Source organism: Acanthisitta chloris, unplaced genomic scaffold (assembly GCF_000695815.1).
Source record: "Acanthisitta chloris isolate BGI_N310 unplaced genomic scaffold, ASM69581v1 scaffold5569, whole genome shotgun sequence".
Lineage (NCBI taxonomy): Eukaryota > Metazoa > Chordata > Aves > Passeriformes > Acanthisittidae > Acanthisitta > Acanthisitta chloris.
The window spans coordinates 36899-56548 of NW_008690742.1; the positions used below are offsets into that span (position 1 = coordinate 36899).

At 46.4% G+C, this 19650-nt stretch overlaps 1 protein-coding gene across 1 annotated transcript in view; it reads left to right on the forward strand.

The window, feature by feature from the left end:
- The window catches only part of LOC103809116 (beta-adrenergic receptor kinase 2), a gene marked incomplete at its 5' end in the record, with an annotated part of 42962 nt that overhangs the window by 17906 nt on the left and 5406 nt on the right, over positions 1 to 19650 (forward strand). The window contains 12 exons of the mRNA XM_009081929.1: positions 829 to 930; positions 1847 to 1921; positions 2879 to 2940; positions 3942 to 3993; positions 4607 to 4698; positions 6332 to 6431; positions 12502 to 12580; positions 13753 to 13883; positions 15034 to 15128; positions 16214 to 16321; positions 19183 to 19249; positions 19439 to 19539. Of these exons, the coding sequence (XP_009080177.1) occupies positions 829 to 930; positions 1847 to 1921; positions 2879 to 2940; positions 3942 to 3993; positions 4607 to 4698; positions 6332 to 6431; positions 12502 to 12580; positions 13753 to 13883; positions 15034 to 15128; positions 16214 to 16321; positions 19183 to 19249; positions 19439 to 19539 (1064 nt within the window). The remainder of the gene's footprint in view (positions 1 to 828; positions 931 to 1846; positions 1922 to 2878; positions 2941 to 3941; positions 3994 to 4606; positions 4699 to 6331; positions 6432 to 12501; positions 12581 to 13752; positions 13884 to 15033; positions 15129 to 16213; positions 16322 to 19182; positions 19250 to 19438; positions 19540 to 19650) is intronic.

The following is a 19650-nucleotide window of genomic DNA, read 5'->3' on the forward strand; positions in this document are numbered from 1 at the left end:
ACTTGGTGAACTCCTTGTTCTGGCACTGGTTGTCAGGTTTTGTGCTGTAAATGGACCATGTGGGATTGCTGTGTTTTACCTGGAACACACTGATCTTCATAGCACACCTGAGGAAACTGGATGTATTTTGTGAAACTGTCTTTTAGGCACCTTTAGGGCTCAATGTCACCATGTAACTGAGCTGTGTGAACAGTTTGAAATGTACTTTCTATTCTTTCTTGGCCATTTGTACCTGCTGTGCTGTAATCACAGAATCAGGGAGTTGTTTGGGTTGGAAAAGCCCTCTGAGATCATTGATTCCAACTGCTACCGAGCACTGCCAAGGCCACCACTAACCTTGTCCCCAAGTGCCACATCTACATAGCTTTTCAGTCCCTCCAGGGATGGTGAAATTGAAGGAGGGGAAGTTTAGAGATTAGGAAAAAGGTTTTCCTGTGAGGGTGGTGAGACACTGGCACAGGTTGCCCAGGGAGGCTGTGGCTGTCCCAACCCTGGCAGTGCTCACAGCCAGGTTGGATAAAGCCTTGAGCAACCTGCTCTGGTGGGAGGTGTTCCTGCCCAGGGCAGGGGTTGGGGCTGGATGATCTCTAAGCTCCATTCCAACCCCTAAAATTCTGTTATTCTATGGTGACTCCACCAGACTCCACTGCACCAGGGCTGGACAATCCCAAACTGGAAGGGAAGTCTCAGGTTAGCTCTAACTGTGGTTCTGCTGGTGGTTCTTCTTTAAATATTAAGAGAATACTAGAGTCAAACGAAGCTCATTTTTGCCAAATGAGTGAAAACCCATTAGCTATGGCCTGATGCCTCCTTCCCCTGGTGCTGCAGATCAAGGAGTACGAGAAGCTGGACTCGGAGGAGGAGCGGCTGAGCCGCAGTCGACAGATCTACGACACCTACATCATGAAGGAGCTGCTGTCCTGTTCCCACGTGGGTATCCCCCAGTGCCACCCTGCCCCGAGGCAGCACTGAGCATGCAACATACCTGCCCTGTCATTCTCAGCCTCTGGCTGAGGGAATTGTTGTGACAAACACCTGCACTGCTCCCAGTTCCCATTTGAATTCCAGGGGCTGCTCTGGCTGAGTCCAGCATGTTCCTTTCTTTGTCTCATTGCAGCACTGAGACATACAGATTGGCAGGATGAGCCTGTTTTTATTGAACTTAGTGGTACACGAAGGAAATATCGGGAGGTTTTATGTTTGGCTAGAATATATATGTCTATTATGTATTTTTTTATCTGTGTTTTATGTTTCTTTAAAGTAAATCTCTGTTTAAAATAGGATGCAGTGAGTGCAGGGCGTGTGGAGAGCTGTGCCACATCCTGACAGCTTGGTTAAAGTCGCTGAAAATACTCATTTCCTCCAGTTGAACTTTTGGCCCATTGATCTGTTTTTAACACCTTCGTTTGCTCTCATTTGCAAGAAGGATTTTCAGGGTGTTGCACCCTATGGTTTGGTTCTTTGGGTGAAGGGTTAAGCATTTTTTTTATTTTTTTTTTGTTCAAAATGAATTATTTCAATGCTAAAAAGTCCATGTCTGTCCCTGGAGCTGTCCTTGTAAATGGGATTTTGCCTGGATTTGTTCAAGGAGCATCACCTTGCCCTTTGATTTTTTTTACCTTCCTCCTTCTCCCCTTCCCCTCTCCTACCTTAGAGTGATCATCTTCCTGGGTCACTCTGCATGTCTCACACTGATACTCAGTATGATGTACCTGGGGGAGTCCTTGTTGGTTTGTTCTGGGGTTGAGTGTTTCCATCTGGGAAGAGAACTCAGTGCTGTGACCTGAGATGAAACTCCTGACATTTCCAACTGTTTGTAATCTCTCTTTTTTTTCTCTTCCAAAAGCCTTTCTCAAAACAAGCTGTAGATCATGTACAAACACATTTAGCCAAGAAACAAGTGCCAGCCAGCCTTTTTCAGGTGAGCTTGCTTTGTCTGTGTTATTTCAGGAGACAGCTTAAATGGGGCTGGTTATTCTGTGCTCTAATAGTGGGATTCAAATGCCTTTCCAAGTCAAAATTACAAATTGCTCTTCTTATCTCAACTATTTTCAAGCAGATTTATGAAAGCAAACTACACCTGAGTATAGGAACAGAGAAATTCTTATGTAATTTTAAGCCATTAAATGATTTTAAGTAAATCACTTTACATCAGGAAGATGCTCATCCTGTCAGGATAGACCAAACTGCAGAGATTGTCTTATCCATCCTGGGGGTGTTTGTAGGCCTAAATGTCTCTTCTGTAAATCTGATGTATTTTTATGTGTTGCAAAAATGTGGAGGTTGCCCTTGCCTGATCTGTCTTGCTGCTCCTGAGCTGCTCTGGCTGCTGCAGTGCTGGGTGATGTCTCCCCACTAATGAGAGGGAGGTTGAGGTCCCTGTGGGCCATCACACATCCAGGAAAGGCTTTTCCCTAGAAGAAATCACTTGTGAATTGAAGGTACTGGTCTGTTGGCAAGGACTGAGAGGAGAGAAGCACTAGAAAGATGAGAGCACAGCTCTGGGAAGTTTAGATCCCACGGGGATGACAATTCATTGCTTAAATACGTTTGAAAATAGAAATTTTTCCTCCCTACCAAGACAAATCTTTAAGGTTTTCTAGCTCACAAAAATATGTTTGAAAATAGAAATTTTTCCTCTCTAGCAAGACAAACCTTTAAGGTTTTCTAGCTCACAAAAATACCAAATGTTTGACTTCAGGGCACCTGCTCAGATTCCAAAAGCCAGTTTAAGTTCAGTGCTTCACTGAGGCTTCCTAAGGAAAACCCAGGACATGCTGGAACTGGGTAGGACCTTCATGAGCTTGTGTTATGGGCAGGATTGCAATAGTCATTTGTTGTCTGCTCAAATACTAACTCTGTTTCTTCACCCTTTTAGCCATATATAGAAGAAATTTGTGATAGTCTCCGAGGAAAAATATTTCAGAAATTTATGGAAAGGTATGAACATGGCATGACCTGACCTGAACCCCTAAGGGAGGGGGAGCCAGAGCCCTTCAGCTGTGGAACAGCTCAGAGATGGGCTTGGTCAGCAGCTCTGCAGGTGTCCAGCTCTGTGCTCATCCTGGCTCGTGTCAGTGCATGAGTGGAGCACTTGTAAAGCTCAAGGATCTCTCTGAGACAGCAGTAACAGGTTGGAGTTTGACTTCAAAGTGCCAAAAGGCAGAACTAGGTCCTGGGGGGATGTTCTGCGAGTGACCATCCCTGGGGTGGCACTAGGAGTCACAGAGGGATGGGAATAAAGCACAGCAGGCACAGACCTGGCCCAGCTCTCCTGACCAGAGCTGTGTGCAGGATCTGAGGAGCTCAGTCCCACCCAGACCCTCTCTGTAAGCTGCTGTGGTGCCACTCCATGATAAAAACTGCCTCCATAAAGCTGTTGTTTCTTACTCTGAAAATAAATACTTAATTATTCATGTAGAAATAAGAAACTATTCCATCTTTTTTTTCCCCCTCTTTGCAGAGCCTGTGGTATCGCTGATGTTTTCCCTATTTTAAGATAAAATGAGTTTAAAATGTTCCTTGGAGTATATGGAGGTTCATTAACATAAATCGAGCTGCCTCTGTTTTCTTATAATTATCTTTCTCTTGCTGTAATTTAAATGTTTGTTAGTTCCAAACGTGGTTGTTTAAAAATTAAAACCCATCTGCAAGAGAACTGTGGGGACACAGTGAGCACTTACAGGGATAAGGTTATCTCTCTCTCTCTCTCTCTCCCAAGGCTGGAAAACACCAAGTGTGCTCTGCCTAGGAATTGTTTTTCTTGGTGGGGGTAGGATTACAGTTGGAGAAAGGAAGGCTGTCATTTATTAAATATCACCCCACGCCCTAGCTCAGACTTGATTTTAAATATCAGAGTCTTGACATTTCCTGTAAGACTTTACACAATAGTCTCAGACAACTTTTAAACTGTGGTTTTTTTTTTTCTTTTCTGTTCACAGTGACAAGTTTACGAGGTTTTGTCAATGGAAAAACGTAGAGCTAAATATTCATGTGAGTACTTACAAGTATATTTATCTTGTCAAAGGCTGATGCAGAAGCAAAATGTGCAGGTTTGAATCCTGCTCTGCAAAGGCCTCATTAAGGAGGGTGGTGGAAGTCTCTTGCTCTGCTATTCTTAGACTCACAGCCCTGATGATTCCTGCCTGGACGTCCCTCCTGCTGCCCTCACTTGCTGGAGGTCTCATTTTTATCAGGGCTGAAGGAACTGAACTGCTAAAATTGCTGCTCTTTCTCAGCCCCAGTCAAGCCCCAGCTCCCTTCCCCACTGCTATGGTCCCCAGCACCCTTTGAGCCCCTTCCCTTGGCCTCTGCCTTTGTCCCTCTGCACTGCTCCGTGACAGCTTGGGCTGCAAAAACAGCCCTGAATGAGCCTGACAGATTTGGGGAACAACAGCCTCATTCCTCTTGGTCCTCCTTCACTGGAGTGTTTGCAAGTGCATTGAAATGTAGACAATAAGGGGCTCCTTCTCCAACACAAAACCACTGATGAGTTAGAGCAGTTGAGTATCTCAACACATTCACAGATGATTTAGCTGTTTTCACAGTAAGTTTTTGAATGCTGAAAAATGAAGGTTTTGTTTTTGTGTTTTGTTTGCATTTGCAGCTGACCATGAATGATTTTAGTGTACATAGAATAATAGGAAGAGGGGGATTCGGGGAAGTGTATGGCTGCAGGAAAGCAGACACTGGGAAAATGTGAGTACCACACACTGCATTGCAGAGGTAATGGTAAACTCTGAACCAGTAAGGAAATCCTTCCAGGCATTTCTTAGGAAATCACTGGAAAGCAGCATCACATTGCTGTAAAGGTCTCTCTAATTAATTTGTGTCCCAAGAGGTTCTGATCTCTGGCTCATCTCTGTGCTCAGTTTATATTTGATGCAGAGGGACAGTCCCACAGAACTTTTGGGCACATCCTGCATGGAAATGTCTTGTCAAAATCAGTGGAAACTGCACTTGTGTTTAAAATTATGTGCTGAAACAATTCTCTGGCTCAGAGCCTGCCAGTGCAGAGGGATGTTCCGTGGGAGCTGTGGTGGTGGTGGTGTCAGGTGGTACCTGCTGAAGGTACCTGGTGCTGCCCTGGGGCTGGAGGTGCTGTAGGAACCAGCCCTCAGTACTGGCCAGTCCAGAGGGTTTTCTCAAGGCAGATTCTGATGCTCTTCCAGATCTTGGGAGTTGCATCAATGCCTGCCCTGCCAGATGGCGAAAGCAGTGATCCTTGCTGACATTTGGAAGGATGTAGTTCCAGGGAACTCATGTTTCACAGAGCTCTCCCTGGGAACTTCAGGATCAGCCCTCTGTGGTGTTTGATTCTCTTTGGGACCTTACCATTCCCACACTTCTCCTGATCATTGCATTGCAATGTCTAGGCATAACTGTCCCATTATGTTCTGGGTTGAACATCTGACCAGGTTGGATGAGGCTTGGAGCAACCTGGGCTGGTGGAAGGTGTCACCTGTTAGGGGGTTCAGGCCCTGGAATATTGCCCAGGGAGGAGGTGGAGTCACCATCCCTGGAGGTGTTTAAGAGGTGTCTGGATGTGGCACTGGAAGGTTTAGGGGTTCCAACAGTGACAGGTTAATGGTTGGAATTGATGATCTTAGAGGTCTCTTCCAGCCCTGATGATTCCATGATTCTACGAACATGTTGTTTTCCTAAAAATCCAGAGATGCCCATGCCTAGAAATCTGTGGAGAAACACACATGTCTTTCTTGCTGTTGTCTATTACTGGGCTCATCCAACCTCTTGGAAAAATCCCCAGCCCATACCATATCCTCCTGTGGTTGATGGTTGTTAGGGTAACATTCTTCTTGAGCAAAATTTTATTAATTTGTGAAGCACAGATGGTAGGAGATTAAAAAAGCTTTGGTGTGTGTATCTGACCTTTTTCTGAGCAGAAAGAAAACTTACAAAAATATATATATATATCTAAAACTCAGCGTGTGTTCAAGATATTGGTTTCCTGCTAGGGCTGAGACTGTTGGAATTAGATGGAACCAGAGCAGTCTCTGTTATTTAATTCCTACTGCAGCTCTTTGTTGTAGGTATTAAAAAAATGAATGTATGATGTGTAATTTCTACCTCACTGTGCTGGTTTGGACATGGAGTTATTGGTTAAATCATGTTTCTCTGTTATGAGGCTCCTGTTGGAAATGTGTTCATTCTGGGAGGGTTTAGAGGTTTCAGGTTTAGCCTGAAATGATGTTTTTAGTCCTGGATTTAAGTATTGCAGGAGCTTCACAGGATCCTGTACATGTGCATGGCCTGGTGAATAATGCTGATTTTTTTTTTTTGGGTGCTGTTTCTGAATGGTTTTTATTTTCAGGTATGCAATGAAATGTTTAGATAAGAAGAGAATCAAGATGAAGCAAGGAGAAACATTAGCCTTAAATGAAAGGATTATGCTGTCTCTTGTCAGCACAGGAGTAAGTATCACCAACTTGTTATCCCTTCTCCCATATAATATAAAAGCTGTTACATATAATGCATATTCCATCAGTTCACTTGTGTGACATGCAAAAATGAGCCCCCACTGGAGCCTCCCCCTGATTCTAGCAGTGTGTCTGAAATGAGAAGGGAGAAACAAGCCTGTTTGGCAGTTTGGGGGATACAGTGAGTGTCTCAGCTGCAGAGGCTTGAGGGGGTGCCCATTTCTAGGTAACTCATTCTCCCCCTCCTGAGTTTTGATATATTCTTTTTTTTAAAGTAGTTCTATTTGAAACTTCTCCAAAACAGGAGTCTGTCTTGTATAAATGACTCGTTTTTTTTCTGTAGTTAGGTAGTAATTGTGTAGAATATGGGTGCTATTGGAGAGAAATCTCCAGTTACCTGTTCATCCTCCCTTTCCTGGGATTCCTGTGACATCATCCAATCTTTCCCTTTTGTTTATGTGCTTTAGCTGAGCACCTATCCAGGTGCACCAAGCGAGTCTGTGCACCTAGTCTACTGAAAAATCAAATTCAAGTGGAGTTAATTAGAATGAAAGTCTAATGAAAGCTGAAAGCATCAGGAGTGTGTGTGCACAAAGCCACCTCCCTCCTGCCTTGGCTCCCCCAGCCTGGGCCCTGTGCTGATGATCAGACAAGGCCCAGGCAGGGCTGGAGGTGCAGAGCCCTGGGAGAGCTCTGCCCTCCCTGCACAGCCCCTGCAGTTCGCTGGGGTCTCCATGGCTACGGGTGATGCTGCTGGGAAGGCTCATTTTGCTCACGTTGTGGGGTATGAATTAGACACTAAATGTGGGAACACATCCCCTTTTCCAGCAGGCTGAGAGCATGAGCTTGTGGGATTGTTGTAGGATTGTGCTACAGGTGTGCAAGGAGCATAAATGCCTGCAGTGCAGGGAGTCCTGCTTTGGCTTCTGGAATGACAGAGAGCACACACTGTGCTGTGTTCCCAGAGACCAGGGATGTGTCTTGAGGAGATTAGGGAGTCATTTCACTGGGAAAGACCTTTAAGATCATTGAGTCCAGCTGTTATCCCAGCACTGCCGAGCCCACCACTCCCCCAAGGCTCCAGGGAGACCTTAGAGCCCCTTCCAGTGCCTAAAGGAGCTCCAAGAGAGCTGGAAAGAGACTTGGGACAAGGGCCTGGAGGGACAGGACACAGGGAATGGCTTCCCACTGCCAGAGGGCAGGGCTGGATGGAATATTGCCCTGTGAGGGTGCTGAGGCACTAATGCAGGTTGCTCAGTGAAGCTGTGCCTGCTCCATCCCTCAAAGTATTCCAGTCCAGGTTGGATGGGGCTTGAAGCAACCTGGGCTAGTGGAAGGTGTCCCTGCCCATGGCAAGGAGTGGAATGAGATGAGCTTTAAGGTTCTTTCTAACCCAAACCACTCTGGGAACTGTGATTTACCAATGAGACTTTTCAATCAAATTAACTGTTGTCACCAGAGGTGTCACCCAGGAGTGTCAGGAGTCCTGAGAGCCAGTGGGGGAAGGTCTGTGGCAGAGACTAGACAAGAAATCAAGGCAAATGAGTAATAATTGTCCCATTAACTTTAATTTGTGATTGTGTGGCTCCAGCACTTAATGTGAATGTTCATGTCTAATGATTGGAAGAGCAAATTGTTGAGGAGCTGCTGGTGGTGGAGGCAGCACTCTCACATGCCAGCACAGCCAGGCACTGAGCAATGAAGCAGCAAGAGAAACCATTTGTTGCTTTCATTAGGGGTTATCAGCTCATTAGAGTGAGATTTCTTTTAGATTCTCAGACATTTGGAAGAGTTTGGAAAGAGAGGTTTTGTGCAAAGTGCTGCCTGTGCAGGTTAGGTACACCAGGGCAGGGGAGGCTGCAGCACTTGGCATGTGCAGAATGAAATAGGTTTGAAAGTGGTGGAATAAGATGATTCATTTACAGAATCCCAGAATCATTGAGGTTGGAAAACACCTCCAAGACCAGGAAGTCCAACCTGTGACCCATCACCACCTTGTCAGCTGAGCAGAGCAATGAGTGCCACATCCAGTAGTTCCTTGAACACCTCCAGGAATGGTGGTGACTCTACCACCTCCTTGGGGAGCTCCTTCCAATGCTTTTTACACTACTCAAAGGATGATCCTTAGCACTTCCTGAAATCCCTAGCACTAGTTATTTCCTTATTAGGAAAGACAAAAATATCATCAATTTCTAGTTGAAATCTTGGCCTTGTTCCATTGTAGATGACTAACACTCGTGGCCTGAAGAGACATCTGACACTCATTTATTCCCTGTTATTTAGGTCACTGCAACAGGTAAATTCTTAGAGTTCACCAGTATTTTAAGTAGTGCTTTAGCCAAGTTTAACCACTTAGATCCACGTGTGGATTCTCCACACAGAGTTTGATCCCTGCCTAGGAGCTCTGAGGTTCACGTGGCACGTGCCGTGCCCGGGGACAGGAGTTCTGTGCTGCCCAGAACAATATGGACCTGGGAAGTTCATCACAGCACAATTAGTCATTTAACTGGGAATCCAGATGTCTCTGCAAAAGGCATAATAACAGCTGTGCAGATTACACAGCTGGTTGTGTAATCAGCTCTGTTAATCCACCTAAAATCCTGGCATTCACCACTGCTCCTTGAGCTCCCACGTTGGCGTTGCTCGTGGCTGCATGGGGAGAACAGCTTTCCATGGCCTCATTTCCAGTGAACTTGGGAGTACAACACACACCTCTGCAGAGCCCCCAGAGATGCTTGAATGGGCCTGATAGCACAGTACTGGGCTCTGTGGGACTCAGGTCTCCCTTGGTGTCTTTGCTTTGTCACTGTGGGTGTAACGTGAACAAACTGTCGCTGAGGTTTGTGTTTCCTCTTCTGCAAGATACAGGCCCTGTGTTCCCCCTCCCACAGAGATGTTCAGGCTGGAGGCTGGAAAGGCATTGTGAAATCCTTGGAAGGTGAAACAGCAGGGTAAAGATTTGCTTTCTGTCAGAAAAACCCACGTTTAATTTCTGTAATGGCCAATATTTGCCTCTTGTTCAAAAACTGGAGCATGGAAGTCACCAAGGCTGGTGCTGCTTGGTACCCTGCTCTAGCTCACAAGATGCTGATGGGTCACAGGTTGGACTTAATGGTCTTGGAGGTCTTTTCCAACCTAAATGATTCTGTGCTAATGGACTTTATAAAACCAGCTAGCCCCAAGGTGCCATTTGTGGAAGGAAGTGATTGCTCTACGTATCTTTTCCTGGAGGCAGCAGGGGATCATTGCAGCAGTCAGTTGCAAGACCTGGGGCTGTGCAGGGCTGTGGCTTCAAGTTCTTTCCTTCTGAAGAACCTCATTGCCTTATCCATCTCTTCTTGAGATAACTTGACTAATGGCTGGATTCAAGATTACTTCCAAGGGAGGATAAATATACCCATAGAATCATGAAATATCCTGAGTTGGAAGAGATGTCCATGATGCTCATCCAAGCCCAACTCCTGGCCCTGCTCAGGACACCCCAAAATCCCACCATGAGTGGGGACAAGCTGAGCAATACCACCTGGGATGAAGGATGTGTTTTTCTCTGAGCAGGAGAGACATTTTGTTTTCCAGAGTTTCAGGCAGTGCCTGACACACCTTTCAGAGCAGTGAGACATGTCAGGACAGAGCTGCTCCCCAGGGAAGTGGGACACAGCTCTGAGCACCTGTGTCCCCTCTTTGCTGTCCCTGCCCCAGAGCCACAGGTTTCCTTCCAGAGCACTTGTTAGTGTGCTCATGCCTTTAATATATCGCATTCCTACAATGTTTTATGGTTATTGTCATAATTTTTTTTGCCTTTCACATGATTTATTACCAGAAATTTGACTTGAACAGTTTTCTGGACTCAGTCCAGGGTTGTTTGGATGTGAGGAACTCTTTCCAAATTGGTCTTAATTCACACAGCATTGTCATGCTGTCGCTTGTTTTTATCACAGCTTCACTGCAACCAAGAATTGCTCTCCTGGGAAAGAGGATTTATTGCTTTGTGTGTCATCTGAAAACAACTATAGGCTGTATTTTTAATTTTTCTGCTCTTTTGCAGTGGTTTTTGTGTCAGAAAAATATTGCAGTGCAGTTGTTCTCTCTGTTAAGCAGGGAGATGGCAGTGATGACATTAGGAAAATGTCTACAAAAATGAGTTGTGCATCACATTTACACTTCCAGATTACTTTTATTTTTTTAAATCCACAAAAATATAGGCATGTTACGTTGTGGTATAGTAAAATCCATTTATTTGCCTATGTATAGTGTATGAATTCTACCAGTAAATCCTTCTGGGTAATTGGATTGCTCTGAGATTTAGGAATCCTGCTCGGGGACACTGCTGAATTACCCAGTTGATGCAGAAAATTAAGTTAATAATTCTACTAAAGCTGTTGTTGGGAAGCTAAGTGGTAGCTGCAATAGTCCCCACTAAAGCTGATAACCAGAGGTGTATCTGGTGTGAGATGCCTCTGCCTTGCCTCCAGGCTCCTGGTTTTTAGCACCATTTAGGAAGTTGGCATTTTTCATGGATGCTCTGCAGGTGTTTCACACCTCTCTGCCTTCTGCAGGGATTATTTCTACAGGGGAGTGTTTGGGGTTGTGTTTGCAGAGTTAACTATCACATACAGTTGGGTTTGAAGGGCAGGGCAGGATGTGTTCCAACTCTGGGGAGGTCACTGGGGTTACACTCAGCCCTATAAAGCTTTGTGTTTCAGCCTTCTGGTTGTGCCTCATGGAAGGATGAACCAACTTGAGCTGACTGGCAGTGGGGCTAGTGTCCCTGTCCCTCCCTTTCCTGCTGGCTGAGGCAGCCCCAGGATGGACCCGGTGGCTCCGGCGCTGCCCAAGGCCACCGTGTTTTGCTGTTTCTATATTGGGAAGGGAACAAGTTCCTGTCAGAGATTCCCGGAGCTTTCACTATCAGTGCTGTAGCACTGAACACATTGTGTCAGCCACGTTAGGTCAAGCTCGTGCTTCCTGCAGGGTGTCCTGGCTCCTCAGCTCTTGGGCTGCTCTTGGGTCATCTTCCTGTTGGCTTCTGTGGGGTTGGACACGGAATGGCACGGCCCAGCCTGGCTCTGCAGCCCAGCTGGTCCTTCAGGGATCATTGCAGACTCACCACATGACCTGGGGTCATACCAGGTCCTTCTAGTGGAAGATATCCCTGCCCATGGCAGGGGTTGGAATGTGATGGTCTTTGAGGTCCATTCCAACCCAAAGCAGTCTGGGATTCTATGACTCTGTTCCATATGGCTTTGGAGAAGAGGTTGATGAGGTAATAGGCAATCCTTGTTAATTAGCCAAGAGCATCCTGTGTAATAGTGTGTCCAGCAGTGACCATTCTTCATGGAAAGGGTTGTCCAGCCCTGGCACAGCTGCCCAGGGCAGTGGTGGAGTCACTGTCTCTGGAGGGATTTAACAGATGTGTGGATGTGGCACTTGGGGACATGGTTAGTGGTGGCCTTGGCAGTGGTTGGACTCAGTGGTCTTAGAGAGGTTTTCCAAGCTAAACAAGCCCATAATTCTATGAATTAACCACTTGCTTGCAGCATGGGCCTCATGAAGAGGAAGCTCTGTCAACCTGCCACTTGTCAGACTTTTGGAATAAAGAGGTGTTTTTCCAGCTGTATTTTTTTGTGGCTGCTGGTCTTAAACCTCAGGGTGAATTGAGGTTTAGGTGCATCAAGGTGGGGGTGTAATCCATCCCTGCACCTGGGTGCTCTGCAATGTTCTCCTAAATCTGCACTCACTGACCTTGTGCTGTGGGTTTTGCACAGTCTGGATGTTGCTGTTCCTGCTACCTGAGCACTGCACATGCTCCAGAATCCCAAATTCCCTCCTAGTGTATGTATGTTCCCTTCAATCCTCTGTTGGAAGTGCTGCTGGGGAACTGAGGGTAGGGCACCTCAGCAGGGCACAGGGGTTACCAGTGCAACTGCATTTCATGGCTGGATGAGGGTGGAACTGATCATGATGATTGGTAAATACCACAGGAAAAGTATCAGGTGTATTTTTAGCTTCTCTGAGTAGCCCTTTGCTTATTGCCTGAGCTGACCTCTTTGCTCTTCCTTTCCAGGACTGTCCTTTTATAGTCTGTATGACCTATGCCTTCCACACCCCTGACAAACTCTGCTTCATTCTGGACCTCATGAATGGTAAGCAAGACTCGTGCACATGATGATGACGTTGATGAATTTTGGCAGGAGGATTGCTGAGATCATAAGGAGAGTGAGGGAAAGATAACCTGAGGTGTGAAGTACTGAGCTGAATTTAGATTCAGCTCAACCAGAGAATGTAGAGAGGAGACTGGAAAACCTCTTACCTTATATCATTAACGTGTTGAAATAAAGGTATCAAAGGGCCTACTGGGCTGGAAGCTTCAGGAAATGATGTGGAGAAGTGTATGAGGAGATCAGGGATGTGGCTACCAGGATGAAAATAAAAGGGATGCTATGAAGAGCTCTGCAAGGAAAATTGAGGGGGAACATTCCTCAGGGGAAGGAAATTTCACCTGGAAGCCTTAGCGTAAGTTGGAGAACACAGAGAGAGAAATTGGCAGTGAAGAAGAAGATTCTGCAGTGACCTTACTTGCTGAGGATGCTCAGCACTTGTGGGTCTGACTCAAGCTCTGACTGTGATCCTGCACCGAGTCCCTCAGTGTTGGACACATCCTGCTGCAAAACTGGAGATGTAACTGGGAAATAGAGCTCATACCCTGGAAGTAACAGACTGGCTTTAATGGTTTGCAAGGAGAGATTCTCGTTAAGATCTAAGCCATGGGTCAAATCCAAGGAACTGGTTGGTTATTTTACATCTGCAGCTCGATCAGAAGCAGTTTTCAGGGAATGTTCAGCACTGGAAGTGGTGTGGTTAGCTCACAGTGACACTGGATTGTGCCTGCTTTTCAATGAGGAAGGTGTGAAAACATCCCCAGCATGAATAGTTGAGCATTTTGGCCCAGATGACTTTTCATGGTCCCTCAAGCTTGGGCTGTTCCATGTGCTGATTTATTCACTTCTCCACAAACCAGTCTGGGGCTGCCTTTGACTTGCTGTGGAAATCCTTGGCATTAAGTCTCAGTTGTTGGATTAGTCACTGGATGCAAATGGCTATGAATAAATATGTTTTAAAATGGAGTTTCATGTTGATCCGATGTATTTATTAAGTTTCTGAGCCATTGTGCCACCACATGGACTTGCAGAGGGCAGGGCTGGGTGTCTGTGTGCCCCACAGGTGGGCAGAGCTGTTCCCCACAGCATCACCCTATCTGCCTGTGGGGCAGGATTTTCCTGCTCTTCTCATTGCATCTCCTTTCTTCTCATTTCAGGAGGAGATTTGCACTACCACCTCTCCCAGCACGGAGTGTTTTCTGAGAAGGAAATGAGGTTTTATGCTACTGAGATCATCCTGGGCCTGGAGCACATGCACAATCGCTTCGTGGTGTACAGAGACCTGAAGGTAATGAGGCAGCACATCATCCAAGCTCTCTGAGAGCTTCCAGGGATTATCTCACCTGGAACCTTCTCTTGGGAAGATTATTTCTTTATCTGCTTTACGTTTGTGATAACTTTTCATAATAATTCTGATCTGTAATGTTTATTATCCAGTTTAACTAGTCTGACATTCTGATCTGTGCTGTTTATTATCCAGTTTAACTAGTCTGAGAGAAGCTTCCTTGGGGTCACAGTAAATCCTGTGCAGTGTGGCTGAGCTCACTGCAGAAGAGAAGGTTGTGTGGAGACCTCAGGGCAACCTGCCAGGAGCTGAAGGGGCTCCAGGGAAGCTGCAGAGGGATCTGTGTTAGGAGCTGCAGTGACAGGACAAGGAGTAATGGGGAGAAATAGAAAGAGTGAGATTTAGGTTAGATTTTAGGCAGAAGTTTTCCCTGTGAGGGTGGTGAGACACTGGCACAGGTTGCCCAGAGAGGCTGTGGCTGCCCCAACCCTGGCAGTGTTCACAGCCAGGTTGGATAAAGCCTTGAGCAACCTGCTCTGGTGGGAGGTGTCCCTGCCCAGTGCAGGGGTTGGGGCTGGATGATCTCTAAGCTTCATTCCAACCCCTTAATTTAGGAGTCAATGAACCATCTCAATGGTGTGAACAGTTTGGAGAAGATACTGGATTTCTGGGAGCCCTGTCTCTGTGTGTGTGTGATGGGAAACTAACAGAGTTGCTGGGAGAAGTTTCACTGACAGTTGGAACATTGAGGAGTGTCCCTGAACCAAGTGACAACAAAAGGAGACAAAAGTCTGCACAGAGATTGCAAATAAAGGGTGTAAGAGCCACACACAGACACTGCTGGGAGAGAACCAAAAGCAGCATGGATTTGAGGCAGAAATGGATGTATTCATTTCTCGTGTCCTTTGTGTTTCACACCTTGCCTGGCTTTTCTCTTCTGCTATTCAGTACCTCCTAGTCTGTGGAGCTGATGGTGATGCTCTGCCAGAATGGAGGTTTTATCTAGGAAGTGTCTGGTGCATTGATGTTGACTAACAAAAAGCAATTACCAATTAGCAGAGGGTATTGATGTTTGAGTCACTGTGCTGTGAGAACCTGCAGTACTGTCAGATGTGAAATCCCAAGCAATCACCTCCCTGTGTCTGATCTGCAGCCTGCAAATATCCTGCTGGACGAACATGGGCACGTGAGGATATCAGACCTGGGCCTGGCTTGTGACTTTTCCAAGAAGAAGCCACATGCTAGTGTGTAAGTATTGCCTGGAGCTTTCCTGCATGGACAGGTAGTGCTAAATACAGCCTGAATTTGTCTTTGTGGTTTAACTTTGCCTGAAGGGGAGAAATGACACTTGTGTGGCCCAGGCTCGCTGAGCTGGAGGCTCTAAGGAGGTTTTTTGGTCTCCTCTCCCTGTTTTCCTGCACACTTGCAGCAGCTGATGTGTAGGCATGGCTGGGAGATGACACATTATTTCGGGATGATTCACTGCTGAGAGAAGAACCTGATGGAGCTGAAGTACCAGATTGTTTAATTGTCCTAAAGGGATAATTAAATATTCCAAAACTGACTAAAAACCTGGATTTATTGTGTCTTCTCTTTCTGGATCTTTATAGAACTGGAGGCTTATTATGTTCCTTTCTGCCTCTTAGCATAACAGGGGTCTGAATTCCTGGGATTGTGTGTGGATTCACATCTCACCTGGCACCTTTTACTCTTAGGTCTTTGTTTGCCCTGGTAGAGCCTCAGAATTTATGCAAAAAGGAAAGCCCCAGCCTGTCATATCTTATAAGATTTGCAATTCAGTAGCTTCTTGAAAAGGTTCACACAGTTTGGTGATGTCAAGGGTAAAGGGAATACCTGGTGAGGGGAATGGGAATACCTGGGGAGGGGAAAGGGAATACCTGGGGAGGTTAAAAGGAATATCTGGTGAAGGTAAAGGGAATATATGAGGGTATAGGGAATATGTGGTGAAGGTAAAGGGAATATAGGAGGGTAAAGGGAATATTTGGGCAGAGTAAAGGCAATACCTGGTGAGGGTAAAGGGAATATTTGGTGAGAGTAAAGGGAATATTTGGTGAGGGTAAAGGCAATGCCTGGTGAGGGTAAAAGCAATGCCTGGTGAGAGCTTCTCATGGTGAGCTGAGTGCTGAGTTCAGAGGAGAAGCTACCCAGGTGTAGCTCCGGGGAGATAGGTGAAACCCATTGAGAAGCAAAGTAAAATCCTGGTTAAAACGAGTTCTCTTTAAGTGAGTCTGTCTTACTGAGCAAACACTGTTTTGACTGTTCTCTTCCAATGGCAGTGTTGGCTGTAAGGCAGGTTTTGTGTCTCTCCCCAGGGGCACCCATGGGTACATGGCTCCCGAGGTGCTCCAGAAGGGCACAGCGTACGACAGCAGCGCCGACTGGTTCTCCCTGGGCTGCATGTTGTTCAAGCTGCTGAGAGGGTGAGTGAGTGAGGGCTCATGGCCTTTTCCCTTTCAGCCTGGGCCTCCTCCTGGTCTGTCCCTTGCAGTGTTAATACAATGTATTACAGATGATCTGCAGTGATCTGTGACTGCTGACTCTGCAGCTCAGACCACATCTGCACGTGAGGTTGAGCCAGGCTGTTCCTTCCACACCAAACCCAACCCAAACCAAGCTCTGCTGCTTGTGCTAGCTACAGGTGTGGGGCAGATACTCTATCTGCTCTTTTGACTGCTACTGACAGCAATTTACTCATCTCTTGGCAGCTGTCAGTGTTTTAAATCTGTGATGTTACTCATTGCTGAAGTACTCTCAGCTCTGGTAAATCATGGGCTTCATTCTCTGCCCAAGACCTGCTGTGCTGGTGAAACTCTTGGCTGTTTCCTCTTCATGTGATACTTCCCTGCTGCAGAGTTTGGGTCAGGTACAAAGTGTGGATCCTTCCCCTTGCTGGATCTGGGCTGTTACATATCGGTGTCCAAAGGTACATGATAATTACAGCTTTGTCAGCAATTATCTCCTCATTAAACTTCTGTGTCTGGGTAGAATTGATTAATACCATGGGATTTATCTGAGCAGTCAACAAGCACTGATGGGCAAGTGCTGGTTGAAAATGGCATCCTCAGTGTTAATGGCAAACCAGAAATCTTTGGAGCTCTTCACAGTGCTGCTCTGTAAAGAGATGGTCATTAGATCATCCTGTGTCCTCAGCATAATTGATTAGAAGCTCTTACCTCTATCCAGACACTGTACAAAGCAGGTGAGTCTGTGATTTATGAATTGAACTCTGGAGCTGTATCAATTTAACATTAAGTGTGCACAAAATAGACGATGTAAGAGTGCAAATAAAGAAAGAAGTGGTGGTGAAATTGCCCCAAATACCCATTTCTGAGCACAGACAGTGTCTGGCAGCTGGGATTGCTCTGCTGAGCATTCACTGAAGAGGTCTGTAGGTAGCAGTGGATTGGGTTTGCTGGCAGGAGAGAGGAGTGTGTCTGTCACACACATAATCCTGGAATTATTTAGGTTGGAAAAGACCTCCAAGGTCATCGAGTCCAACCTGTGACCCATCACCACCTTGTCAACTAGCCCAGAGCACTGAGGGCCATGTCCAGTGGTTCTTTGGACACCTCCAGGAGTGGTGACTCCACCACCTCCCTGGGCAGCACATTCCAATGCCTGACAACCCTTTCCATGAGGGAATGCCTACTGATGTTCCCTGGGCAGCACACTCCTTCCAGTGACAGCCCTTTCCATGGAGAATTTCCTCCTGATGTCCCACCTGAACCTCCTGTGGCCCAACTTGAGGCTATTTCCTCTTGTCCTGACCCCACTTGGCTGCACCTCCTGGCAGGGAGTTGCAGGGGACAGTGTGAACTCCTCATCCTGTCTTTGAGACCTTTTCTCTTGAGTCACTTGGGCACAGAGCATTAGGATGTCTGACTGACTGTGATGTGGTCCTTCCTGCTCAGGATTGGTGGTGTGTGATGAACGTGGCCCAACTTGAGGCTATTTCCTCTTGTCCTGACCCCACTTGGCTGCACCTCCTGGCAGGGAGTTGCAGGGGACAGTGTGAACTCCTCATCCTGTCTTTGAGACCTTTTCTCTTGAGTCACTTGGGCACAGAGCATTAGGATGTCTGACTGACTGTGATGTGGTCCTTCCTGCTCAGGATTGGTGGTGTGTGATGAACACAATAGCTCCTAGGGATGAATGATCCCATCTCCCATGGACACTGGGGCTGGACAGGGAGATCTCAGTGTCTGGGGCTGTGATTCTCCCTGATGAGCCGTGTGGGGTGGGATCAGTGGTCAGGCAGAAGCTAGAGAGTTATTCACTGTGAACTGTCCTTCCCCATCTGTTTTGAAGCCAATCAGACACTCACATCCCAAAACAAAGGTTGGGCACATGGTGCCATTTCTTGATGTTTGGTAAATTGGGCACAAAGTCTCCCCATAAGTCCCCAATGAATCATTTGCTTCTCTGATCTACTCAGAGCTTCATTGTTGGAGTACTTGAGGCTGTGTGGGAGCCATTTATTCTTACTTGTCCTGCTTGAAAACAGCCAAGTGGAAGTCCTGGTCTGTCCACCAGATTCATTGATGAGAACACTTTGAGGATGAAAGAGAGATAAGTGTGGAGTCTCCAGCTGAAACATGCTCGTACACACTGCCATGTGGCACGACAAAATGCTTTGGAGTAGCTAATTAATGTAATTGAGAAGTGAATAACATTTTGATTTTGAAAAATATCATCCCCTCAAGGTTTTGAAGAAAACTAAGAAGCAGGGAATATATCCCAAATCTAATTAAGCTATCTGATTGTACAGTGCTGCTCCTTCCTTTCATGCTGGTGGTGAGGGACTGCGTGGTAAATCCGTAACGTTCCACGGGCTCCAGAGCTGAAAGGAAAAGTCAGACTCACACCAGATTATTATTTTGTATAAATTATTCTTTGTGTAAAGCAGGAAAGGCATAAAGCTGATAATTTACCAGCGGATCTGTGATTATCTTCTCTTTCATCTACTTACTTGAAGGTTTTGCTTCATACAGAGGAGTGGTGAGTTCTGTGAGTCATCCTCAGTTTCCTTGTGTAGATCCATGTTTTTAATCCCTGTGTGTGATGGTTGCTTGGGGTATCCTTGCTAGGTGAAACTTGTGGGGTTTGGTGAGGCATTTGAAACACATCTTTAAGGACACTGTGGAAGTGGATCAGGACAGGATTGAGGAAGGGGAAGGATGGGACTAACAGGATGCTGCTCTCTGGCCTGGGATTGCCACAGCTGAAATGGCCTGCTGTGGTATGGCTCTACATTTATTAGTGCTTTTCCTTGTTTCCACAGGCACAGTCCTTTCAGGCAGCACAAAACCAAAGATAAGCACGAGATCGACCGCATGACGCTCACCGTGGTAAGGGGCCTGGGCACAGCCACATTCCCTGTGCCCATCCCACTCCCATTTCCCCCAAACTCTGGGACTGCACACTCCAGAGAGCTGCATGTGTATGTGGCAGAGCTGCTCACAAACTCTGCCAGAGAGAAGAAAGCTGCTCACACCACTTCCATAGTCAAATACCTTTGGTGCTTCCTTTCCTCCTAGAACGTGGAGCTCCCAGATTCATTCTCTCCCGAGCTGAAGTCCCTTCTGGAAGGACTCCTGCAGCGGGATGTGAGCAAGAGGCTTGGATGCCAAGGAAGAAGGTAGGTGTTGTCTTCTCCTTGGACCACTGCCTTGAAAAATTTCCACTTCTCTGTCAATGAGCGAATTCATTTCAAGTGCAAATCTGCTTCCTGTTGTGAGGGGTTTAATTT